This window comes from Meriones unguiculatus, chromosome 14 (genome assembly GCF_030254825.1).
Source record: "Meriones unguiculatus strain TT.TT164.6M chromosome 14, Bangor_MerUng_6.1, whole genome shotgun sequence".
Classification (NCBI taxonomy): domain Eukaryota; kingdom Metazoa; phylum Chordata; class Mammalia; order Rodentia; family Muridae; genus Meriones; species Meriones unguiculatus.
This window is the reverse complement of record NC_083361.1, coordinates 859,605-885,425: the sequence shown is the minus strand read 5'-3', so window position 1 is coordinate 885,425 and position 25,821 is coordinate 859,605. Positions and strand designations below refer to the sequence as shown.

Genomic DNA, 25,821 nt, shown 5'->3' with positions numbered 1-25,821 from the left:
CGTCGAGCGTGCTTCCGCCGAGGCCGCGGGGCATTCTGGGAAGTGTAGTTCAAGGTCTCCGCGGGCGGCACAGGTTTCTGCTGTAGGGGCCGATACAAAGCATCCTGGGAAGCGTCTCCGGGGTTTCAGTTAGCGTCCGCTCTGGGTCCTCCCCGCATTCCGCACCCTCCGCGGCTGCTCCCTGGATCTGAGGCTTGCGGGTTCGCGGCCGCGTGGAGCCGCAGAGCTCCCTGACGGGTGTCCGCGCGAGGCTCGCTCAGCCTCAGCCTCCGTGCGCCGAGGACAGGTGTGAGCGCCCCCGCTTCGCTGCTGCCGACTGGTGCGCGCCACACCGTGCTGCCTGGAGTTGGGGTGCGAGGGCTGCAGGTACAATTGTTGGGGTGTTGGGCTCACCGGCCCTGGAGGCTCCACGCTCACGCCCACTCGGTGCACGGTTCATGCCGGCCTTGCCTCAGGTCCGCTTTGTCACGTCCTTTGTCACCTCCCTGCACCACAGGAGCTCCTGTGCCTGTCTGGGGCCGGTGTGTCTGTCCGTCTGTCCACGGCTGGTGTGGACAGCGGCCTGTCTGTAGTGAAGGTCACGGCTGGTGAGCGGCCACAGAGCGCTGGTGCACAGCTCGGGTTCCTTGGAGTCACCTTCACCTCTGACCTCTGACCTCTCACCCTGTATGTTTGTCTTTAGAAGCTGCAGAGGCCCAGGCTTGAGATCCTGGCCTCAGGATGAAGCTGTGCTCGGGGACCCGCCCGAGCAGGCCTCGTGCGCTCACGTGGTCACGGTCACATGCACCGTCGAGTCTGCTGGTAGGCGCGCCCTGAGACATCCTCCTCCTCAACGAGGGCACCCCGTGCGTCTGTCCGTTTACTTCCCTGCATAACCTCGCGATGGCGGGCTCTGTCCTTCCCACGGCTGAGGATGCGCACAGGGTTTAGGTGCTGAGACCCAATGCAGGAGCTTCTTGGCAGGAATGAGTGAACAGTGACTAATGAGCCCAGGCCAGCTTGAACTGAAAGCAATCCTCCTGCCTTCGTGTCCCCGAGTGTCAGAACTGCTCTTGTTTTGGTCCAGTCTCCATAGTTTGTGGATTTCAGGTACGCTGATTGGGCGTGCGTTTCACAGAGTGCATGCTCACTGAGTTCCTGAAGCCTTTGAAAAGCTGGCCCTGCCGGACGGGGGCACAGGCCTGTCACCCCAGCACTTGGGAGGCAGAGGCAGGTGGAACTCTGTGAGTTCGAGGCCAGCCTGGTCCACAGAGTGAGTCCAGGACAGCCAGGGCCACACAGTGAGACCCTGTCTCAAAAAACAGAACAAACAAAACAACAACCACAGAGCTGCTGCCATGCAGCCTGGCTCCTGTGGCTCCTGCCTTTCTACTGTCCTGGTATGGAAGTCAGATTCAGAGACGGCAGAGCGGGAAGGTCTAACCACCCCTGTGAGCTAGGCCCACCCTGGCTAACCAGCCTGTGACCTAGGCCCACCCTGGCTAACTGGTCCTTTGAGCTAGATCCACCCTGGCTAACTAGTCCTTTGACCTAGGCCCAACCTGGCTAACTGGTCCTATTAGCTAGGCCCACCCTGGCTAACTAGTCCTATTAGCTAGGCCCACCCTGGCTAACTAGTCCTATTAGCTAGGCTCACCCTGGCTAACCAGCCTGTGACCTAGGTCCACCCTGACTAACTGGTCCTTTGACCTAGGCTCACCCTGGCTAACTGGTCCTATTAGCTAGGCCCACTCTGGGTAACCAGCCTGTGACCTAGGTCCACCCTGGCTAACTAGTTCTATTAGCTAGGCCCACCCTGGGTAACTGGTCCTTTGACCTAGGCTCACCCTGGCTAACTGGTCCTATTAGCTAGGCCCACCCTGGATAACTGGTCCTTTGAGATAGGCCCACCCTGGCTAACTGGTCCTTTGAGCTAGGCCCATCTTGGCTAGACTCTCATAGTGTTCTTTTCTTCTTTCATTGCACCTCCTAAGACCCAGCCATTCCCCAGGAGGACGATGACCAAGGTCAAGGTGAGTTGGGCTGACTGTCTTTCCACTTGCTGGTTTACTTGTTGAGTGGGCGTGGCTCTATAGAGGCACACGTGCCACCTGTGCATGTGGAGGTCAGAGCACAGTGTGACCCCCCCTGTCCCCGTCCTGGGGATGGACACACAGTAAACTCAGTGTACCAGGCTTGCAAGCACCTTCACCCCTGAGCTGTCCCATTGGCCCTTAAATCCTCATCTCTTTTCTCAAAGGCAGAGGTTCTCAATGCTTCTTAATGTGACCCACTAACAATTTCTCGTGTGTGGTGACCCCAACCATAAAATTCTTTTTGTTGCCGCTTCGTAACTGTAATTTTGCTCCTGTCCTGAATCGTAATGTGAACATCTGATATTTGACCACTCTGAAAGACACACACAGGGCTCGTGAGCCACAGCCGAGAACCACACAGCTCCTCCCTGACAGTCAAGAGGCCCTTGGATGCCAGCTGTTAAGCATCCTTTGTTACCCGCAATCCAAGCCCTCAGGGAGGCAGAGGCAGGATGATCTGAGTTCCAGGCCAGCCTGGTCTCCAAAGCAAGTTCAGGATAGCCAGGGCTACAGAGAAACCTCGTTTCAAAACAACACCAACAACAAAAGAATACTTATTTTACCCATCACAAAGTAAATACAAATGTCACATTGCTTTCACTGGTTTAAATTAGGACTTTTTGATTTTTGACATTTATTTTGAAGATGTGCGTGTACTTGCAGAAAAAGCTTAGGAGCCACTCTTGTTCTTCATCACGTGGCTCCCAGAAACTGATCTTGGGATGTCGCCTTGGCAGCTTTACCCACCACTCGGCTGCCTCTTGCTGGGCTCCCCTGTAAGTGGGGAAGGAGTAAGAGAGCAAAAATGTTTCCTCATTTTAAACTTCGGATGTGTGGACATTGCAGGTTTAACATGAGAAAATGGACTGTATGTAGAAAGGCCTTTTGTGCGTTTCCTTTTTGTTTATGTTTCTGAGGCAAGGTTCCATCTGTCCTGGAACTCAGCATGGCTTCAGGCTGAAGTCACCCTCTTGTCTTAGCCCCATGTGCTGGAATCACAAGCACCGTACCCCTGTACCCAGTGAATGTGGTGCTGGGAGGGACCCGCCCTCCTCGGCCCGATCCCCTCCCCCCAGCCTCCGATACTGTTTGTGGCCTGTGTCTGCTGTCACAGGAGGCCGTGACATTCAGGGACGTGGCCGTGGTCTTCAGTGAGGAGGAGCTGGAGCTGCTGGATGCTGCCCAGAGGAAGCTGTACCATGACGTGATGCTGGAGAACTTGAGGAACCTTCTGTCAGTGGGTGAGCGCGGCCGTGTGGCCGACGCTGGCTCCTGAGGCGCGGCCCTGGCTGTGCAGGCAGTGCTGTAAGCTCTCTAGACTTTGCATCGCTGTGAGGCTCAGAGCTGGCTCTTCTAGTGTCTCCCCCAGCTCCCACGAGTGTTTTGCATGTGGAGCACAGGTGGGCATCGTGGTTTCATGCCTGCTCAGATCATAATCACCCCCACATGTAGTGAATATATGTAAATAAAATTTTTAACAAAAAAAATTACTTTGTGGGGCTGGAGAGAGCTCAGGGTTGAGAACACTGGCTGCTCCTGAGAAAACCTGAGTTTGGTTCCCAGCACCCACATGGCAGCTCACAGTCACCTGCAACTCCAGTGTGACGCCCTCGTGTCACCCCTGCAGGCACTAGACATGCATGTGGTTTACGGACATACATGCAGGCAAAGCTCATACACGTAAAATAAACCCTAAATTTACAAAACCACTTTCTGTGCGTTTGTATGTACGTAGGTGCTATGTGCCATGGCGGAAGTCCAGGGTCAGCTTGTGGGAGTTGGCTCTCTCCTTCCTCACGCCTGTGAGGCCCGGGCGTTGAGCTCAGTCAGGTCTTTGGGCTTGGCAGCGGGTGCCTGTTCCCTTACAGCCGTCTTGCTGGCCCTTCTTGAACAATTTTTAGTGAAATAAAAGCTAGGGTAGACGAGCACTCTAGAGGCACTCGGGAGGCAGAGGCAGGCGGATCTGTGAGTTCGAGCCCAGCCTGGTCTACAGAGCGAGTCCAGGACAGCCAGGGCCACACAGAGCCCCAAGCGGCAAGTTTGGAAAACACACTGGTAGGCGGTAGGCAGTGTGTGGTGTGGTGTACACACGTGTGCCACAAGGTGCTTGTGGAAGTGAGAGGGCAGCTTGCGGGCATCACGTCTCTGCTTCCACACGTGGAGCCCGGGACTGGGCTGCCATCCTTGGTGATGAGGTGTGTTATTTGTGCGTGTATCTGTGGGTCTCCGCAGAGGCCGTCTGTCGTGAGCCTCAGTCGCTGTTGTGGGAGCTGGGAACCGAACTCCAGTCCTCTGCAGGAGCAGCTGCTGCTCTGACTGCTGAACTCCGGAGGGGCTGGGCTTTGGGGACCAGGGCGCCCGTGTTGGTGACTTTGGGTGGGTATAGCCTGTGTCGCTGCCCCAAGGGCCACATTCCAGCTACGCCCGGACCTTGCTGGGTGAATTCGAATCTGGGGCTCGCAGGGCCCCTCCTTCCCCTGGCCTGGTAGTCCGCCCGGGACCACTGCACCCTGCTGCTTCCTCCTGTGTTCACGCTCACGCTCCTCTCCTGGCTACTCTGAGGCTGATGGCCTCCTGACCCCTCCCTGGGTCCTTGCACGTCTCTAGCACCGTGCAAGGCACCGCCTTCTATGTCCCGCCCCTTCCCTCCCCCGTCTTGTTTTTCTGTCTGGCCACTGGCCACTGTGAGCAGTGCCCACCCGCTGCTCTCCCTGTGCTCCCGCTGCGGTGTGACCTCTGTGTGTGTGTGTGTGTGTATGTGTGTACTCCTCCGTGTGTGTGTGGCGTGTCTGTGGGGTGAGTGAGTGTCTGTAGTGAGTGTCTGTGGTGTCTGTGGGGTGAGTGAGTGTCTGTGGAGTGAGTGTCTGTGATGAGTGTCTGTGGATGAGTGTCTGTGGATGAGTGTCTGTGGATGAGTGTCTGTGGGGTGAGTGTCTGTGGATGAGTGTCTGTGGGGTGAGTGAGTGTCTGTGGATGAGTGTCTGTGGTGAGTGTCTGTGGGGTGAGTGTCTGTGGATGAGTGTCTGTGGGGTGAGTGAGTGTCTGTGGATGAGTGTCTGTGGTGAGTGTCTGTGGGGTGAGTGAGTGTCTGTGGTGAGTGTCTGTGGATGAGTGTCTGTGGGGTGAGTGTCTGTGGGGTGAGTGAGTGTCTGTGATGAGTGTCTGTGGTGAGTGTCTGTGGGGTGAGTGAGTGTCTGTGGATGAGTGTCTGTGGTGAGTGTCTGTGGGGTGAGTGAGTGTCTGTGGTGAGTGTCTGTGGATGAGTGTCTGTGGATGAGTGTCTGTGGTGAGTGTCTGTGGATGAGTGTCTGTGGTGAGTGTCTGTGGGGTGAGTGTCTGTGGATGAGTGTCTGTGGAGTGAGTGTCTGTGGATGAGTGTCTGTGGTGAGTGTCTGTGGATGAGTGTCTGTGGTGAGTGTCTGTGGGGTGAGTGTCTGTGGATGAGTGTCTGTGTGGTGAGTGTCTGTGGATGAGTGTCTGTGGTGAGTGTCTGTGGTGAGTGTCTGTGGGGTGAGTGAGTGTCTGTGGAGTGAGTGTCTGTGGGGTGAGTGAGTGTCTGTGGGGTGAGTGTCTGTGGTGAGTGTCTGTGGATGAGTGTCTGTGTGGTGAGTGTGGATGAGTGTCTGTGGATGAGTGTCTGTGGGGTGAGTGTCTGTGTGGTGAGTGTGGATGAGTGTCTGTGGGGTGAGTGTCTGTGGGGTGAGTGAGTGTCTGTGGGGTGAGTGTCTGTGGTGAGTGTCTGTGGGGTGAGTGAGTGTCTGTGGGGTGAGTGTCTGTGGATGAGTGTCTGTGGATGAGTGTCTGTGGTGAGTGTTTGTGTGGTGAGTGTCTGTGGGATGAGTGTCTGTGGATGAGTGTCTGTGGTGAGTGTCTGTGGGGTGAGTGTCTGTGGGGTGAGTGAGTGTCTGGGGTGAATGTCTGTGGGGTGAGTGTCTGTGGATGAGTGTCTGTGGTGAGTGTCTGTGGGGTGAGTGTCTGTGGTGAGTGTCTGTGGATGAGTGTCTGTGGTGAGTGTCTGTGGGGTGAGTGTCTGTGGATGAGTGTCTGTGGATGAGTGTCTGTGGATGAGTGTCTGTGGGGTGAGTGTGGGATGAGTGTCTGTGGATGAGTGTCTGTGGATGAGTGTCTGTGGTGAGTGTCTGTGGGGTGAGTGTCTGTGGATGAGTGTCTGTGGATGAGTGTCTGTGGGGTGAGTGTGGGATGAGTGTCTGTGGGATGAATGTCTGTGGTGAGTGTCTGTGGGGTGAGTAGTGGACATCCAGATTGTCTGGGAGACTCACAATAGCTGGTTTACTTGCGAATACATAATCAAACATAATCTACAAAGGTTTCTCTGGACATTTATTATCAAGACCTCCTTGAGATGTCTCATTCCGAGTTTCTAGGTTCCTTAGTTGGCCCCATAGAGCCATTGATTGACCGGTTGATAGGTAGGTGGATAGATAGATCTTAATGTTCACAATCTGCTCACTGTAGACTCAGCTGCTGTAACTATGTTCCACAATTAATGATGGTGATGGTGATAGTGATGATGATTGTGATGATGGTGTTGGTGGTGGTGATGGTGATCATGGTGATGGTGGTGGTGATGATGGTGATGGTGATCGTGGTGGTGATGGTGATCATGGTGATGGTGATGATGACACCCATAGGCTTAAATGGCACATAAACAAGTCAAATTTGGATCTGGAGAAATGATCAGCACTGGCTGCTCTTGCAGAGGACCTGAGTTTGGTTCCTAACATCTATCACTCCAGTTCAAGGGGATCTGATGCCCTCTTCTGGCCTCAGTCAGGGATTGGAAAGGCAGTGGCATTATTGTTAGACTACTTCCTGATTAAGGGCATCAAGTTTCCTGGGGCAAATTTGATCTTCTCTGTCAGGATATATGTTTTTCTGCTTGTTCTTTTCACAAGACTACCTAACAAACATCAACCCCCACCCCCAAAGACCAACAACTACCACCAACCCCTTACTGGGGCTCTAGCATTCACATACCCTCTGAAAAGGCCCCAGAACTCCAAATGCCACACTATCACCGAAGCCATCTGCAACAGGCAAAACCATGGCTCTGCTAGAGCACGAGGCAATTACAGCTGCTGCAAAGCAGCCCTACATCCCACACCTGCCATGGAAACAAAACATATTCTTATCTCTGTGTTTTTAAAGAAACCCAAATTCCAGAATTCTCACCACACACATGAAGGCAAACACTTAACCACATAAAATAAAACAGACCTGTGTATCACTGCGTGTATCACACCATGCTGTGTCTCCTTGGGTGGAAGGGCAAGGGGCCGTTTGCGGGCCTCGCTTTTATGTACCTAAGCCAGCTGCGTCAGGATTTTAGTCACCTTGAAGAGAATGTCTTTCCCTGTGGCTTTCCCATGCCGTGCGTAGTCACACTCGCTTGGTGGGGCGTACCTTGTTTGTGCGGCAGTGCTGGGTGGGCCCAGGCCTCACAAGTTCTAGGCTGCTACCGCCGAGTGGCATCCCAGGCTTTTAAAAGGCCGCTTCTTCCTTTGTTTGAGACAAGATTTTCTTTATGTAGCCCTGAAACTTGCTCTGTAGACCAGGCTGACCTCACACTCAGAGCTCTGCCTGCCTCTGCCCCCTGAGTGCTGGGATTAAAGGTGTGCGCCACCACACCGGCCTGCTCTTTTGATCTTGATGGAAACATTTTTCTTTCTCCGGAGATGAGAATATTTGAACTTGTCATTCATCTGTGATACTTTATAGAGCTCTTGATGGAGCCTGCAGCCCCGGCCGTGGCTTCTGGGCATGTGGGTGAGATGGCAGGCTGCTCGTGCTAGAGGGAAGGGAACCTTTCTCTGGTTCAGTGATGAAGCCTTAGGCTGTGTGACTCCAAGAGCAGCCAGCACAGCCTTCCCATGCCCTACCTCTTTCTGAATTCTCTTTGTGCTTTTAGGAGATGAGAATGTGAAGGAAATGGAGTCTCTTCAGGACGTAGGACTGGGGGACCTGGCACATGAGGAGCTTTTCTGCTCACAGATCTGGCAGCAAGTTACTAGGGAGTTAACGAGGGGGCGAGAGCTCACGGTGCCCACTGGGGAGAGCAGCTCTCCCTTGAAACAAGGTGATGAGCCTTGGGAAGAAGAGGAGCTCAGCAGACATTCCCGTCAGAATCCACGGTTTCTGCTCCACTGCCGAGCAGGTGGTCGTGAAGAACCTCACAGAGAGGAGATGAAAGAGAAGGACAATGCCTGCGACGCCCGTCTTCAGGCCAGCAGGCAGGGTGCTACTGGGGAGAAGAAGTACAAATGTGAAAAATGTGAGAATGCCTTCTGTCGGCTATCGGGCCTTCAGGCCCATCAGGTGAGGCACACTGGAGAGAAACCATACAGGTGTGAGGAGTGTGGAAAGGGCTTCACTAGGGCCTCGACCCTTCTGGACCATCAGAGAGGCCACACTGGAAACAAGCCCTATCAGTGCAACGCTTGCTGGAAGAGTTTCTGTCATAGCTCAGAGTTTAACAATCACATGAGAGTCCACACGGGAGAAAAGCCCTATAAGTGTGAGGAGTGCGGGAAAGGCTTCAGCCAGGCCTCACATCTTCTGGCTCATCAGAGAGGCCACACCGGAGAGAAACCCTACAAGTGTAACACGTGTGGGAAGGGATTCAGCCGGAGTTCAGATCTTAACGTTCATTGCAGAATCCATACAGGAGAGAAACCATACAAATGTGAGGAGTGTGGGAAAGCCTTCAGTCGGGTCTCAATTCTCCAGGTGCACCAGAGGGTCCACAGTGAGGACAAGCCGTATCAGTGCGCAGAGTGTGGGAAGGGCTTCACTGTGGAAGCACACCTCCAGGCCCACCAGCGCGCCCACACTGGAGAAAGGCCCTATCAGTGTGAGGAGTGTGGGAAGGGCTTCTGTCGTGCTTCCAATTTCCTCGCTCATCGAGGGGTCCACTCAGGAGAAAAGCCATACCCATGTGACGTGTGCGGAAAGCGCTTCCGGCAGAGGTCCTACCTGCACGACCACCAGAGGATCCACACTGGAGAGAAACCGTACAAATGTGAGGAGTGTGGGAAAGTCTTCAGCTGGAGCTCATACCTCAAGGCCCACCAGAGAGTCCACACGGGAGAAAAACCGTACAAATGTGAGGAGTGTGGGAAGGGCTTCAGCTGGAGCTCCAGTCTCCTGATTCACCAGCGAGTCCACGCTGAGGGTGAGGGGCACAGGGATTGCCCACCCTCTGAGTGTTCGCACAGGAAACAGTCTCTGTGAGGGTCTTATGCTCATATTTCAGGTGGAAGCCGAAAGGTGCAGTTGTTAGGGTCGCCAGGGGAGGCGAAGGAGCTGCGGCATGAGAAGCGTCCGTGTCTTAACCGGAGCAGGGTGTGCTGCAGTGCTTGGGAGACTACAACGCACAGGCCTTGTAAGTGGGCGCCACTGCAGACTTCATGCTGACCCCTGACCGTGAACACGGGGGACATACTACAGGGAAGTTGAGTGTGACCTGGAGGTAATTAGAAGTCGTGGGATGCAAGGGACCCGATCTGTTCCATCAGGGCAAAGTTTCTGAAGCTGCTGCTTGTAGCCCCAGGGTGGAGCTGTGTAACGGAATGTGGGGTCACGAGACACCTGAAACACTACAAGCTTCTGCACGTGTGGTGCAGCCAAACCCCAACGTTCGGCAGGTAGTCCACCCGAGGGGCTGTGGCAGCCCTCACCCAGGCGTGTGACTTTGCCGCAGCCTTTCTTGGAACACCGCGTGAGCACGCACACCTCACTGTGCCCACACCCAGGGCCCGCCGTCGCGTCCTGTGCTCGGGGCCGGATCGCCGTGCTGCCTGCTGCTCTTACAGGGTCTTAATCGATTACTCATATACGTTCCTGCTCCCATTCCCCAGTGCTTAAGTATCAAACTGCTTCAGCTGCAGCTTTGTTGTGTCTCAGTGTGACTCAAACATCGCAGGACTCTTACAGAAAGTGTCCATGCACCACTATGCAAATTTGCTTTTGTCATTAATAAATTATCACTTCTTAAAATTTTTCAAAATGCACTTTTTCTGATTCACAGTAAATGTTGGGTTTGGGGTGCAAGCCAAGAAAACTCACTCCAGAGACAGAAACTTAAAATGAAAGCTTTCATTTTTGAGCTTAGGGAGGCGAGCGGTTGGGGATCTGAGCCGTGTCCCTATAGGGACATTGAACACAAAGTGGATGGGAACAAAAAGCGGGGTCCAGGCATGTTTTGACACAAGGACTGAGCAGGTGAGTTTCTGTCAGTCAGGATAGGAGGAGGTCCCAGGGTCTGGGGACATGAACCTGTTTGCCCTGCCAGCAAGATGGAGAAGCTGGACTCAGACACGTGTCTCCTCACAACAGAAGCTGCTCAGCTATTGGGGAGTCCCCAGCTCCCCTGGGGCCTAGGAATTCACTGTGGCCAGCTCCTTTTCTGCACTGTGGTAGATTTGTGCCCCATCACACACGCACGGAACTGAGTTCTGTGGTACCCACTCGGGCTGTGGAACGTTTCTCCTCAAGAGGAGGCTGCCCCGTGGCCACTCCCGAAGTCCCACCTTCAGTGCCAACAAGCATCACGGCTTCCGAGCTGCAGGTTTGTCACATCCGTTCTCGGGGTTGTGTCCTTGTCTTTGCACGTGGAGTCTGGCTAGCCCCTCTCAGTTTAGACAGTATCAGACAAAACTCAACTTTCATGCAAGATGAAAACACTCGGTGAGGTCAGAGTAAATATGAAGTCTTGTCAGCTAAGGAGATTTTTTTGAAAAATTGCTATTGACTTTAATCACTTCCCCAAATCGTGCCAAAGATAACAGGAAATGGGTTAGCGGCACATAAAGAAAATTACACTTCCAATAATGACAACACACAATTCAATGGAAAGCGTTTAATCACACAAAAACACCATAAAAAGGCATTGCAAGCATTACATAGTACAAGCATCCAGCTACAGGGATATCAGCTTAGTGGCACTGTAAAAAGTTAGACGAAGACACAAAAGCTGCCATTCCTCTCAGGTTATTACCCCGAGTTTGCTTCTGCACTGGAGACCACCAGGTTGGGAGTGTCATGAACTGCCTATCTCTGCACACCAGCAAAGCATCTGATGGCACCTGCCTACCCCGGTGTATGCAGAAAGAATCCCTAGACAGCACGGCCACAGCAAGAAAGTTCCATCGGGACACAACGCCATCCAAATTTACATGTGCTTCTCAAAGCCTCTGGAGACAAGTCTTCCTAATGAGGAGCCTGGTGTCAAGGGGACTCAGAGCAAGCAGGCTCTGCTAAGCAAGCAGCAAGAACTGCACTGGCCTTCAGAACACAGAGGCGCCTCAATACACACCTCAGAGCACAGCTGACCAAGAGTGCTAGCTTCCATCCTCAAGGCAGCAAACTGAGGATGAAATGATAGGTGTGTGTGTGTGTATGTATGGGTGTGTGTCAGGTGAGAAAAATGTAGCTTAAAACTTCCAGACCAGGACACAAACTGTGGGGCAGTCATTCCAAGACGTACGGATTCATAGCAAGCTACAGTAGCTACGGCGATTTTAGTGGAGAACACAGTTAAGGCTGACTTCGTTATCACTGTAGACCTGGCAGATGCTCAAGCCTCAGCCTCCTCGCGGAATTCTTCTCCACTCCGGGTCTGCTGTATTGTCCAACTCTTCCGAAATATTGCCAACGAAACTCTTATGATGTGACCTGTTGCATCTAGCTTCTTCCACTCGGTACAATTTAGTTTGTTTTGTCGTTGTTTTTCAAGACAGGGTCTCTGTGTAGCCCTACCTGTCCTGGACTCACTCTGTAGATCAGGCTGGCCTCGAACTCATGGAAATCCGCCTGCCTCTGCCTCCCCTAGTCTGGGATCACAGGTGTGCACCACTGCACCCAGCTTAGTTAAGAATTCTTAAAGGGCCAGTTGACTAGAAACTGGGGACGCTTTAAAGGGCCAGGCACACAAGATAAATCGCACTACCCCTCCCCCATTTGTTTTAGCTACTAATGTTGCTTCTCCGCTCTTTTCAGTGTCTTTCTCGGGGTTCTCAGGGGTCGGATGTGATCTTTCTGTTGACCTCTCAGGAGCACATTACAACCAGGAACCTAACGGCGACTCTTCCTCCTGTAACGCGGTACTGTTTCCTGAGTCTTTTATTCCCCGGGACTGTCCCAGCTCGTCTTTTCGGAGTTCCTCGCTGGAGTCCCTCGTCTCCGCCCCCAGCTCTGTGAACCTTCGGCTCGCAGCTGCAACGTGGGCTTGCAGGCGGCGGTTTTCAGCATGTTTCCGCGAACGTGAGAAATGAAAAACAGCAGGACGCTCCAGGCCGGAGGACGGTCTCCAGCTTCGGGGGCCGGCTGCCCACCCCGGCATCCTCCCATCCCCAGCGCCGCCAGCCCCCGCACCCCCCGCGCCTCCCAGCCTCACTTCCGTTCCCGCGCCGCCGAGCGCCGGCTTCTCCACGCGGAATTCTGGGAGCTCGTCAGCCTCAGGTCGGGTTTAGCCGTCCGCCCCCGGCTTTGAGTTATTTTAACCAGGATCTCTAGAACGTCCCCTAGGTGCATGGGAGACCGAAGTTCTCGCTTCTGGGGCGAGAAGGAAGGAGGAGCTTTGAAAGGTAGGAGCCGCGGCGTGCGCGGGAGGGAGCGGCCCGGCCCGCGGCCGTCGCTGCAGGCTGCTCGCACAGCACGCCCGCCCCTGCCCCGGCAGCCGCAGCTCCTGCCCTGTCCCCCTCCCCTCCCCGACCCCACCCCACCCCCCGGTCTGCAGACCCCCCTCTCTTCTCCTGCAGCCCCCCCCTCCCGCCTGCGGCCTCCTCCCCCTTCTGCAGCCCCCTCCCCTCCTGCAGCCCCTCTCCTGCAGCCCCCTCCCCCTCCTGCAGCCCCCTTCCCTTCCTGCAGCCCCTCTCCTGCAGCCCCCCTCCCCTCCTGCAGCCCCCTCCCTCCCCTCCTGCAGCCCCCCTCCCTCCCCTCCTGCAGCCCCCTTCCTCCCCTCCTGCAGCCCCCTCCCTCCCCTCCTGCAGCTTCCTCCCCCTCCTGCAGCCCCCTCCCGTCTGCAGCCCCCTCCCGTCTGCGGCCCCCTCCTGTCTGCGGCCCCCCTCCCCCTCCTGCAGCCCCCTCCTGTCTGCGGCCTCCTCTCCCCTCTTGCAGCCCCCTCCCCCTCTTGCAGCCCCCTCCCGTCTGCGGCCTCCTCTCCCTGCGGCCTCCTCTCCCATCCCTCTCACCCCCCACACCCCACAGCAGGTTCTGTCTCTGCCCTGCCCGCTGATCCCTCTGTGCATTTTACCGGTTGTTCTGTGAAAGAGAGGCGTTAGACCTTACTCGCAGCGTACTTGGAGAAAAAAAGAAAGTGGTCCGTGAAATGCTCAAAACCGTCTGGCACGACGGTTGTCTGTGAATCGGCAAGCTCAGGGGGGTGCCCGCTGGTGACCTTCATAGTCTGCTGGGTGCCTGTGGCGGGAGCTCGGGCTTGAACCCTGAGCTTTCATAGATGGAATTTTATAAACAAGTTTTGGTTTCCCTGCAGCCCTGACTTCCCAGAAAACAGCGGTGGAGCCCCACGTGAGTAAGGCCGACGTGGGAGGGTGTGAGGCTCCCACGCCTGGGAGCTTCATTTATCCAAGGGGAGCCGTGGGGGGAGGCTGGCCTCGGAACCCACCTTAGGAGCCCCCACTGCTTAGCATTTACTCACATCTTCCTTAACCTTTGCTCGGTGCCTGAGCTGGTGCTCCACCCACTCCCAGGTGGATCCTGGGGATGGAGCTCAGGCTGGTGGTAAGCGCCTGTACCCAAGCCCCTTCCAGCTTGCCGCAGCCCAGGAGCAGGAGAGAGTGCAGAGGGATGCGCCTGGGTGGATGCCTTCTGGGTAGAGGAGATGCCTTCCTGGTGGATGCCTTCCTTTCCCGCAGGCCGGTCCTCTGTGGCCCCAGCCGGTTGTCAGATGAATGTGTCCTGGGATGAGCCTGGGCTTTTCCGGGCATGTCCTCAGGGCTGGCCGCAGCAGCTGAGCTGGCCGCACCAGCCTTGGCTTCTCCTGGGTGGCAGTGCCGCCCGTCCCCCTGGAGTGTGTGAGGAGGTCCCCTGCCCCGGGTAACGTGTAAACAGTTGAGGGAAGGGCGCCTCCAAAACCCCAGGCCCGGGAGGGCCACTGTGCTGCGTGGCACAGGTGAAGTGCAGTGGCACCCGGGCCTCCCTCCCGGTCCAAGCTGTCCTTCTCCCCAGCCGGTGCTGTCAGCAGCGAGGCAGCGGTGTGGGGTCAGGTTAGAACTCAGCTGCATTAATCCCAACCCCGGGGCCCTGCACGTGGGCCCAGTCTTCCCTCGTGCTAGAGTCCTTCCTCCTAGTTGTGGGAAGACTGGCCAGGATTACCTCTGCACGCGAGGAAACATGTGTGCCTTCAGCACCGTTATCACCGCAAGTTATCATCACTGTTACCATCATGTTTCCTTCTCACTTAAAACTGACAGAAGATTGTGGAAAACAAAACAAAACGAAAAAAAAAAAACACAGGAAAATCTCAAGGAAATCTCACAGGTTGTGGTCGGGCACACTGCTGTCGTGTGCCCGCCGTCCTCCCACCCTGCCTGTCTGACTGGGGTCAGCCTGTGGCCACGGTCCACCAACATCTCTTGCTGTTTCTGCCCTCCTAGGCTCCGAACTCCCGACAGGAAGGATAACGGGGAGCTCGCCATGGTAAGCAGAGCTTGGCTGGCTTGAATGCCGTCAGAATCCTCAGGCCTCAGCTTCTTCTCTTAGGAGACTCAAAGCTCTTGAGAGTAGTCGAGATGGCTCGGGCCAGGGCCCTGCCTCCGAGCCTGAAGAGCTGACCCTGACCCACAGGGCCTACATGGTAAAAGGGTTGGGTTTGTGGCGGAAGCTGAGAAAACTCAATTCAGAGATGAAGCCTGGTCTATAAAGTGAGCCCTGCACAGCCAGGGCTACACAGAGAAACCCTGTCTTGAAAAGCCAAAAGAAGGCAGGCAGGCAGGCAGGCAGGCAGGCAAGCTTCATTTTCTGAGTGCTTGGGAGATGGTCAGCTCAGGATCTGAACCAAGTCCCTGAAGGGAGGCTCTATCGCATATTACAGGGCAAAACTGCACAACGGGGGGCCTTGGGTGAGCTTCGGGGTCACCCAGCATATTTTGAGTATCTGTTGGAGACTCATCTGAGAGGTGTAGCCCTGAGCTCAAGGTGATCAGGGACAAAGGAGCAGGAGCAGGGCAGAAGGTAGCTGGTTAAGACAACAGCAAGTTCTATATTTTTTGTTTTTCTTTTTTAGGTTTTTCGGGACAGTATTTATTGTGTAGCCCTGGCTGTCCTGGACTCACTTTGTAGACCAGGCTGTGGTCTCAAACTCGGCCTGCCTCTGCCTCCCGAGTGCTGGGGTTAAAGGTGCGTGCTGCCACACACGGCCAAGTTCTACAGCCTTTACTCACTTAGCAGGCAAGAGAACTCTTGAAAGGGCAGGGTAGGAGCTCGTCTCTGAGCCTGGGAATATGAACTCAGCTTGACCACGCTAACAAAATGGGGAAGCAAAGCAGAAGAGCTAACTGGGCTCTGGCCACTGTCTCCCTACAGGAGACAACCACCTTCCACAAGTCGCCCTCCGCCTTTCATACAAGCACAAACACTGAACAGATGTGATTTTAAAATTAGAATGTTTAGGAAAGCATGTGAAGTCCTGAAGACATGCCAGGGGCTTGTTTGTCCCTGAAAGCTCAGCTCCCCGCCTTTTCAGGGCCACCATGCCCCTTTTCTTAGGGGGCACGTGCATCTGCTGTCTCCAGGTGGGGACCCCAGAGTCCACCCAAGTCCAAGTTGGTGAATTGGTGGTTTTCTTGGAGTCACTCCCAGGACTGTGGTGACTTCAGGGCGGCTGCATCACAAAACGATTGCCCCGGTGTACTCTACTTACACCTTGCAGAGTCTCTGCCAGGGAACTCTGCTGACCTTCAGCAGTTGTACTGTACATTTGACTCTGACCAGAGGGACCTTGCTCAGTTTCAGGGGCTTCCTGAGAATTACGAGATGTTTAATTCCAGAATCTCAAGGAGCCCCGCTTTAGAACTTCCTGAGTCTTTTTACATGCTTACTCTCCCTTCCCCCAAAGATAGACTCTTTCAGCTGTGAGGATGTCATTAGCAGCAGTAGTCTGTAAGACTGAGGTCATGTGTGCTTGTAGGAGGCGGTGACATTCAAGGACGTGGCCGTGGTCTTCACTAAGGAGGAGTTCAGGCTGCTGGACTCTGCCCAGAGGAAGCTGTACCAAGATGTGATGGTGGAGAATTTTTGGAACCTGCTTTCAGTGGGTGAGAACAGGTGCTATCTGGCACTCATCTTTGTGATTGTAAAGCTTTGCGGCTCTCAACATGGTTCCCTGGGACTTTGCTTATTCTCATAGTCAAACATGGGACGTTCCTTTCATTTTCTGAACAGGCTATTTATTTATTTACGTTTATGTTTGGTTGTATTTTTTCTGGTGCCTGTGGAGGCCAGTGCAGGGAATTGGATCTGTGAGCCACTGTGTGGTGCTGAGAACTGCGCCTGAGCGATCTGGAAGACGAACCACAGCGGTCCACAGCGGTCCACAGCGTGAATCTAGCCCCACACAGTATTGTTCTAAAAACGATTATATCTTACTGGGTAGTGTTGCACACACCTTCAATCCCAGCATTTATCAGGCAGGGGCAGGCAGATCTCTGAGTCTGAGGCCAGCCTGGTCTACAGAGTGAGTTTCAGGACAGCCAGGGCTACACAGAGAAACCTTGCCTTGATAAACAAACAACAACAAAATTACATCTTCTTTGGTGTGTGTGTGTGTGTGTACATGGTGTGTGGACCCTCTGAGGCTAGAAGAGGGCATCAGGAGTTACAGGCGGTTGTGAGGCTCAGGTTGTGTGTCTGGGAACTGAACTTGGGTCCTCTGGAAGAGCAGCAAGCACTCTTAATCGCTGACCCATCTCTCCAGCCCCTCTACTGATAATGTTTTAAAAGATACTTGTATTTACTATTTTTATGTGTGTGTATGTGAGAGAGACTCTGTGTGGGAGCCCTCTAAGGTCAGAAAAGGGCATTGGATCCTCTGAAGCTGGAGCGAGGTGGTTGTAGGTGCCAGACCCAGAACTCTCGTTCTTGGATGACAGCAGTGCCCTTATCCGTGGGTCACCTCTCCAGCACCAGTTCTGGCAACTTTTAAGGAAGGGTGCTATCGTAGCGTTTCTTAGAATAATCCATGTTGGATGAGTGGGTGTAGAGCAAGTGAGAGATTTGTGAGCTAAAAGTAGGTTACCCAAGCTTTGATTTTGAAGTACGTGTTTATGGTGGAGGGGTCACGAAATGGTGTTTCTCTGGGGAGGGGAGTTGTGGGGGTCTAAACACACTGTTTTCATTGTACTGATGATCCGGCTGTAACTGCAGTTTGGAGTGCATTTTCACTGTCAAACCCTTTTCACATTTGTGATTTTACATGTTCAGAGTATCAGCTTTTTAAAAGACGTAAACCACACACAGAGAAGAGAAGCCTTGAATGAAGAGGGGAGAGGAGATTTAGGTGACAATCTTCTTACTCATCCATAGGACTTGCTGTGCACTGTCCCAGTCGCTGCCATCCGGTGGTCCAGATAGCACAGGTTGAGAAGTTGTAGCACTTGATGGCTGGAGCCCGTGCCAGGCACGGTTCTGGGCAGTGGCTAGAAAGAGTGTCAGCTTTCTGTTGACACTGTCATACGGTAGGGAAGATCCATAGTTTAAAAAAAAAAAAAAAAAATCACCGATTGCAGTTTAAGTGGGTTTTATTGTTTCGATTTAAATCTTTTAAATTATTATTTTATGCATATGGGGTTTTGCCTGATTGTGTGTATGTATGTGTATCATGTGTACTTGGGGCCCATGGAGGCCAGAAGAGGGTTTCAGACCCCCTGGGCCTGGAGTTATAGTTGTAAGATGCTGTGTATGAATCCAAGTCCTCTAGTAGGGTGACCAGGGCTCCAACCACTGAGCCATCTCTCAGCTTTGGTTTTATTGGTTCTTAGTAGTTGGGAGCTCGGTAGACTATATCCTGGTTCCTGTCAGCATTTAAACCAGGAAACTTCATTAAGAATGAAAAGGTGAGCTAAAGAATCATCTAGAGTCGCTTTAAACTCTAGTATTGTGACCTAAGTGTGAAATCCTGAAGTGTGAACAGTTTTCACTTGTCTTTATCTCTGTCTATAGGAATTAACAATCAGAGTGAGATAAGAGCTGTCCACGGAGGGCCGCCTGAATCCCCTTCCTGCTGGCAGATCTGGCAGTGGGTCACGGGCGACTTAAGCAGGTGTGCAGGCTCTGTGGTGAACCCTCCTCAGTTACAGGGAGAGCCCCGTGTCGGTTGGAGCCAGGGTTATCGGCTCACCTTTCTGAAGGTGAGAACGGTATACCAAGGCATAAAGCACATGTTCCCATTGATTCTGAAAGGCTCCCACTTCCGACTTGGAGACCCCAGAATAATTTCCTGACGGAGCCACAGTGTCCTAAGGATGGATACCAGCAAATTTCCGTGAGAGACGACCTGGCTCAGAGTGCACAGGATGTTCACTCTACAGGTGAGAGGTCACGTTCCCACAGTGATCGTAGAGCACACAGAAGCAAAGAGCCTTATAGCTCCAGCGATCGCAGGAGAGAAGGCGTAAAGATGGCGCCTTTTGATCAGAAGAGAATGAATCACACTGGACAGAAGAGTTACCCAAATAAAGAAGCTGTTACACAGCTCTCCAGCTTTGATCCTCACCAACTGTCAGATGTGGGAGAGAGGTCTCGTGGGTGTGTTGAATGTGAGAAGGGCTTCCGCTGTAGCCCTGCTGGTTGCATTCATCAAGGAGACCGCACAGGAGACAAACGTAAGGAATGCAGTCATGTTCCACGTGAACCCATCCATCAGAAGGCCCACGCTCCAGTGAAACCATTCAAGTGTGAGCAGTGTGGAAAGTATTTCAGTTGTAGATCATCTCTTCACGTTCACTTTAAAGTGCACACGAGGCAGAGACCTTACAGTTGTGAGGTGTGTGGGAGTGCTTTCAGCCAGACCTCTCACCTGGAGGACCACAAGAGACTGCACACTGGGGAGAAACCGTTCAGATGTGAGGTGTGCGGTAAGAGCTTCAGCCGGAGCTCACACCTCCGGTCCCACCAGAGAGTCCACACGGGAGAGAAGCCGTACAAGTGTGAGGAATGTGGGAAGAGCTTCATTTGTAGCTCAAACCTGTACATTCATCAGAGAGTGCACACGGGGGAGAAGCCCTACAAGTGTGCGGACTGTGGGAAGGAGTTCAGCCGCCCCTCGAGCCTCCAGGCCCACCAGGGCATCCACACCGGGGAGAAGTCCTATGTGTGCACCCTGTGTGGCAAAGGCTACACTCTGAACTCAAATCTGCAAGTCCATATGCGAGTGCACACTGGGGAGAAGCCGTACCGGTGTGACACGTGTGGGAAGGTCTTCAGCCGCTCCTCACAGCTGCAGTCCCACCGGAGAGTGCACACGGGGGAGAAGCCGTACAGCTGCGAGGTCTGTGGGAAGAGCTTCGGTTGGCGCTCCAACTTCCTCATCCACCGCCGGATCCACAGCCGCGCCGACGCCGACGGGAAGGCCGGCCAAAGCCCCGGGGAGCCGGCGCAGGAGACGAGCTCTATAAAATAGTGCTTTCCAGACTGTCGTGTGAATTCTTCCTTTCTTGCATTTAATTACATTTTGCAGCAGTTTAGTGTGAGGGCTGGAGAGGTGGCTCAGACCCAGTTCCCAGCCTCCAGATGGTGGTTCACCACCATCCATAACCTGAGCTCCAGCAGATCAGACAGAAGGCACATAAACATGCATGTAGACAAAACATAGAATAGAACTTGAACAACCACCGTAGTTACGCGGGCACGCACACATGCTTGTGTAGGCACAGTGCAGGTCAGCGGGCATCTTTTAGGAGTGGGTTCTCCCTCTCCACCGTATGGTCAGTCGGGGTCAAACTCCGGCCATCAGGCTCAGTGGCTCACCTTTACCACCCAGTCGTCCCACCGGTCAGGGTGTGAACCTTCCACCCTGTGCGCCCAGGCACTGCTGAGTCACAGCAGGCTTTGGTTGTAATCTTGACCTTTTTCAAGTCTTACGAGAACTCTGGGAAGGATGAGCCATCAGGGCTTTTCGGTTGTAAAGGTGTGTTGGTTGTAAAGAAAAGCTGGCGAATTAGTGTCGCCCTAGTGCTGAGAACTTAGACTGCAGCTGTAGTAAACGGGGATGCACTTTCGAAACTGTTGAGACGCGAGTTTCTGTTTGGAGCAGAAGCCCTGACAGGTCAACAAAAACTCAAACAGCCGAAATATAAAAACCAACTTTGTGCTCCGGGCCGTAGCTCAGTGCTGGGACACTTGTCTGCCTCGTGCGGTCGGAGCCCAGTCCCCAGGGCAGCGTCACCTTGCTGTCGTCCTTTATTAATATGCGTCCTTTGCTTCAACCCTTGTTGCCGAGTTGGCTTGCATCTTCTTGAACTTGGTCTCGTGTTTTTGCGAGAAGATGCAGTTGTCCTTTCCGACAGTGTAAGCTGAAACGAAGTTTGTTGGCCTTTCACTAACAAGGTTCTCCATGGTACACGATGCACGCCTCTTCGGCTCTGTGTGGGGTAGAGGGAAATGGCCCAGATGCACGGATTTGAACATGTGACTCCCACGGGGCCTGGAGGTTCGCTGCTGGTTCTGGCTTGCGTTCTCTGCTTGGACCAGGCTCCTTATGTGAAACCGCATTTATATGTGCCCAAGCTAGAGTTTTCCCATCAGGGCATTCGAGCCGTGATGAACGGAAATCCCTTTTAACCTGGGCCAAAAAAATAAACCAAAAACCCTTTCAAGTTGTTCCTGTCAGGCCTTTCGTCCCAGCAACCCAAACTACCCAGCGCTCCCGTGACTGCCTCGGCCCACGGGTACACGGACGGCCTAGGTGAGGCTCATAAAGCGACAGTAGAAGGACCTTCCGGGAGGAGTAGTTCGGGAGCTCACAGACTTCCTGGGCCGGGAGCGTCCTAGGCCGTGAATTCCAGGACTACCTGGAGGGCGGGCGCTCGTCTCCCGGTGGCTTCTGGGAAGTGTAGTTCAGGAGCTAGAGCCGCTTCTGCCGGTGGATTGCGGATCAGGGAGGCGAGTGCGTCCGCCCCAGCCCCTTTCAGGTCCCTGTGGCCTGAGACCGGAAGTGAGGGGACTGAGGGTGCAAGGACCGGAAGTTCATTCCACCCCCAAGCGGGAAGTTGGCGGTAGCGGGTGCGCGGTTAGTTGCCGGCCTCGGGTGCGTCGACTTCTCCCGGAAGCCCCGTGACGAGAGGCGGCCAAGCTCCGGGAGAACCTCCTCACGTCCCTCAGGAAACAGTCTGCGCGTCCAGAGCAGCAGGGAGGCCTGTCACAGCCCGGGGCACCAAAGGCGCGTTCTGGTTGGGCTGCCCCTTCAGCCCATCGGGGTCCCCTGGCCGCGAAAATTGTCCACCAGAACGTTTATTTGTTTAAGATTTTTATTTTTGTGTGTGAGAGAACGTGTGCACGCGGAAGGTGCACGCGTGCAGGAGAGAGGTGGGGAGGAGGCAGTGGCCATGTGCCCGTGTTCGTGCAGTGCCTGAGGAGCGCCAGGGGAGGTCACCAGATCCCCAGGAGCCCGGGCGCCAGAAGACTGGGTCACCTGCCCATTGTGCTCGATGGAAGCCCAGCAAGTGCTCTTCGCGGCTCAGGCATCCCTCCAGCCCCCCACGCTCACCCCCCTTTTTTTGAGACTGGGCGTAGGTAGCCCAGGGTGACCTCAAACTCACTGCGCATCCAAGGATGACTTGCTCTTCTCAGTCCTTCTGCTTCCACCTCCCAAGTGCTGAGATTACAAGGGAGAGCCACCACTCCTCATTTAGTACCTTGTGTAATTAGAATACGGTTGTTAGTTTTCGTATGCGGCCAGCTTGTTCCTATGTGTGTATATTGGGAATATTTGAATTCAAGCACAACGCCGATTCTTAAACTGAACGACTAGAAATATAACTTCCTTTTCTATACACATGCATATATTTAAACTTACTGAATCCTACATTGCTTCCTCTTGATCACCTTTCATGCCTTAATTTCATTCCTTTTAGCTGCCCTGAGTTGGTTTGGAATTTTTATTATCTGTGTTCTTATACAAATTGATATCTAAACTGGGCTTGGTAGCACAGCACACAGGTAGGCAGAGGCAAGCGAATGTTTGATTTTGAGGCCAGTCTGGTCTACAGAGTGACTCCAGAACTGCCAAGGATTCACGGAGAAACCCTGTCTCAACAAACTTAATAAGCCAGTGGGAGAGGTAGCAATCATGGATGTTCTGAGCAGACCTGAAAGAATAGCAGCACGGGTTCTCTCCAGGAAACCTGGGTCTCTGGGTTTCTGTTTCCTTCAGCTGAAGCCTTTCTTCTGCTTCCAGTAGGGACACCATACCTGCTTTGAGGGAAAGGTGTCTTAAGATAAGACACATGTATTTAAGGTGAAGTACATTTTTTGTGTAAATTATGTAGTCCTCAGAACTTGTGACATGAAGTTTAGAACACATGATCAGGAATTGCACTGGGAAATTGGGCTGGGGAGACAGCTCAGTGGCTAATGGTCCCTTCCTGCTTTGGCTTTGTCTTATCATGTGATTTTTCCTTGTACTCATTTCCGTAGTGATGTTTTCAACTTTGCTTTTAAAATTATTTAGTTCTTTTCTTTGTAAGTTGGAGAATAAATTTTTGTTTGCATGTTTGTTTTGTTTTTGTGTTTTGAAGTAGGGTCTCTCTATGTAGCTCTGGCTGTTCTGGAACTTGCAATGTAGAACAGGCTGGCCTCAAACTCACAGAGATCACCTGGGATTAAAGGCATGCACCACCATGTCCAACATTTTTGTTAAGCTTTTTCAGGTCCAGTGATTTTGATGAGAAGTATATTACCTGCCTAGGGAAATATTGATACTTAATTTGAGACATGGTATATCACACTATATATCTTATTTATTCTATAAGTATTTTTTTTCTGTATGCAGCCTGTGTTTTGTTAGAGTTGAAGCTTAAAGGTTTCTAATTGTTTTGTTGTTGTTCTGTTGTAAATTTGTACTTGTTCACTTACAACCTTTCTAAGCTGGTGTGCTTTCATGCTTCTTTATGGTCATATCTGGAAACAGCAGCACTTCTTTTCCAGTCTGGTTTTTGCTTATTTTCTCATTGTACCACTGGGACTAGTGACACAGTTATATCTGCTACCAAGACTGATGAACTGAGTTCAATACCAAGACCCACACCTCTCCACCCCCACCCCTTTTTGAAAGGAGAGCACATATCACTCTCTAATCTCCACACATGGCAACATGACATGTGTGCAACACAATAAAAATGCAACAGTACAAGTTAAACATGAAAGGAGGCATAATTGAAGAGTAAAAAAAAAAAAAGGTTTCATGTAGACAATGACAAAAAAAGAAAACTGCAAGTCTTAATATAAATAAACTCCAATTAGAAGGCAGAGATGTGGAGAGGCTGACACACCCATAATTCCAGCAGTTGGACAGTGGGATGCAGGAGGGTAGAGAGAGAGAAAGGCAGGTACACTATACTTTCTGACCACAAAGGACTTTTACAGTTAATCAATAACAGAGAACTGGTTAGCTTTAACTGTCAACAGCTTAGAGTCGCTTGAGAAGAAATTTCATTTGCAAGGTTGCCCAGATGAGATTGACTTCTGTGTATATCCATGGTGGAGGACTGTTCAGATTGTTAATTAACATTGTTGAGGGCCCAGCCCATGATGGGTGGCAACATTCCCTGGGCAAATTGTCTTGGGTTGTATATAAAAAGTTAGCTACATAGGAGCCTAGGGGCATGCCAGCATTCCATTTCTCCAAGGTGAAGTAACTCCCTTCTTCCTCTAATTTTGGTCAGTGTTTTATCATAATAACAGAGACGAATTAGAGCACACAGCAAGCCTGTGGGATGGAGAGGGTTTTCACTGCAAAATCCTCAGGTGTGGTTAGGACACGACCTCCTACCCTAAGCTTACAGTGATCTAGAAAGTTCTCAAGGCTCTATGATGATGACGACAATGAACTGAACCCAGAGCTATCAATACTGGTAGGTAAGAGCTATGTCTTCGGCACAGGCTTGTTTTTATATAAGAGAGTTGGTATATCTTTCACAAAAGTCACTCAAAGAGGTGAGGGACAGCTGAGGCTGGGGGTCCAAGTGAGTTACTACCTCTCTGATCAACATTTCAGGATGGAGCCCAGGGTCCTGATTAAAAGCATCTGGATGAGAAGATTATTGGGAGTTGGGAAAGGAGAACAGAAGTAAAAACAAAAATGAAGGAAAAACAAATTTAAGCCAGTAGATGATAATCTTGAACCAAACACACCCACACACACGAAAATAAAGTTGCTCCCATGGGCTCCCATTTTGGCCACAGGACATGAATAAGTTGAGCTAGAACTGATCTGCCCCCTGTCTTGAATATCCTGTCCATTTTCAGTATGTGTCTCAGGAAGGGGGTATTAGACTCCCTTGGAACATGGAAGTGTTTCTGTGTAAAGGTTCAATTTTCAATCAGTCTAAAATACAGGGCAGAAGCTCAAAGACATTCTGTGGTCAGGGAGGACAATTTGACCTAAGACCAGAAGGAAAGGATGAGAAGCAACTAATTAACAATTAAAGTTTACTAAGAACCTTTTTGTCATCAGTAAAGACTGTAAAAAGCAACTGCAATATTGGCTACAGAAAAAATAGACTGTCCCCAATCAGTTCAGGGCCCAGTATTACAATCATGTAAGTTTCAGTTCACCTTATTAGGCTGAGAAATGCAGGATTAAAAAATTTCTTTTAGTCTATTAAGTACAAATACTAAAAATCATCCAGTATGGAATTGCTGTGCTGTACAGAGGCCTAGTGGGCCAGGCCACATACTACAAATGTTAGTGAGATTCCTCTTGCTTCAAAGGCCACTTTCAGGATTACTGAAGAATATGAGTCGATACAAATGCAGGGTTGAGGACTAGCAAGGGTTTTCATTTACGAGTCTTATAGGGCCCTTCTCCAGTTGCTTCAGGAATGGGTGGGCCCTGAGGCATGCATAGCTCCACATTGCAGATATAGGGGACAGTTGCTATGAGTAAGTAAAACTTCAATAAACACTGGCTCCGCCAATTGCCCACTTTGGTTAAAGCCCCTTCCAAAGCCTGTTTGCATAGACATGGATGGATGCTGAGATTTCCTTGCTGTGTCATATCCTGAGGGTGGCAACCTTGCAACTCTTGTACATGGTGACCATATATTTATAGAGCAATTTTCCTCTCTGTAATTTCTGACATTTGTAAGGAATTGATCTAGTTGGGCAGTGATGGCAAAATCCTTTAATCCCAGCACTTGGGAGAGGCAGAAGCAGGTGGATCTCTGAGTTTGAGGCAAGTTCCAGGACAGCCAGGTCTATACAGAGAAACCCTGCCAAAAAAAAAAAAGAAAAAAAAACCCAAAAAACCAAACCCAAACCACCAACAACAAATTGATATCTCAAACAGAAGTCCGTCAGTCCGTCGGTAGGTTGAAATTTAAAGGGACAGTTTTGTTTTATTTTTAACCTGGCTATCCTCCACATAATTAAGACAAAGACCTATAGATTTATCCAACAATCTTTAAGCATAATAACTGCAGAATTCCTAACCCTCTGTGCTATCTTGGCTGCTTCCCAGGTACACACTCCAAGATACTTCCGTTTAGTTTTG

At 52.1% G+C, this 25,821-nt stretch overlaps 2 protein-coding genes across 2 annotated transcripts; both read left to right on the top strand.

The window, feature by feature from the left end:
- Positions 1-49: 49 nt before the first annotated feature.
- LOC110540017 (zinc finger protein 665-like) lies at positions 50-19,742 on the top strand. The gene is made up of 5 exons (XM_060366373.1): positions 50-366; positions 683-1,089; positions 1,974-2,012; positions 8,005-9,267; positions 18,845-19,742. The coding sequence occupies exons 2-5, from the start codon at positions 984-986 to the stop codon at positions 19,729-19,731; spliced, it is 2,295 nt and encodes a 764-aa protein (XP_060222356.1). The 5' UTR covers positions 50-366; positions 683-983; the 3' UTR covers positions 19,732-19,742.
- Positions 13,180-18,561, top strand: LOC110563712 (zinc finger protein 343-like). The gene is made up of 6 exons (XM_060366372.1): positions 13,180-14,753; positions 16,243-16,369; positions 16,557-16,671; positions 18,092-18,166; positions 18,273-18,372; positions 18,513-18,561. Exons 1-5 carry the CDS (start codon positions 14,448-14,450, stop codon positions 18,277-18,279), a joined length of 630 nt encoding a protein of 209 aa, XP_060222355.1. The 5' UTR covers positions 13,180-14,447; the 3' UTR covers positions 18,280-18,372; positions 18,513-18,561.
- Positions 19,743-25,821: the final 6,079 nt, after the last annotated feature.

Bases quoted from the DNA above. Each gene is read 5' to 3' on its own strand.
- LOC110540017 (XM_060366373.1), top strand. From the start codon at position 984: ATGAGCCCAGGCCAGCTTGAACTGAAAGCAATCCTCCTGCCTTCGTGT. The intron at 1,090-1,973 runs GTACGCTGATTG...GCACCTCCTAAG, and splicing joins CCATAGTTTGTGGATTTCAG to ACCCAGCCATTCCCCAGGAG. The intron at 2,013-8,004 runs GTGAGTTGGGCT...TTGTGCTTTTAG, and splicing joins GGACGATGACCAAGGTCAAG to GAGATGAGAATGTGAAGGAA.
- LOC110563712 (XM_060366372.1), top strand. From the start codon at position 14,448: ATGTGTGCCTTCAGCACCGTTATCACCGCAAGTTATCATCACTGTTAC. The intron at 14,754-16,242 runs GTAAGCAGAGCT...GTGTGCTTGTAG, and splicing joins ATAACGGGGAGCTCGCCATG to GAGGCGGTGACATTCAAGGA. The intron at 16,370-16,556 runs GTGAGAACAGGT...TGTGGAGGCCAG, and splicing joins TTGGAACCTGCTTTCAGTGG to TGCAGGGAATTGGATCTGTG.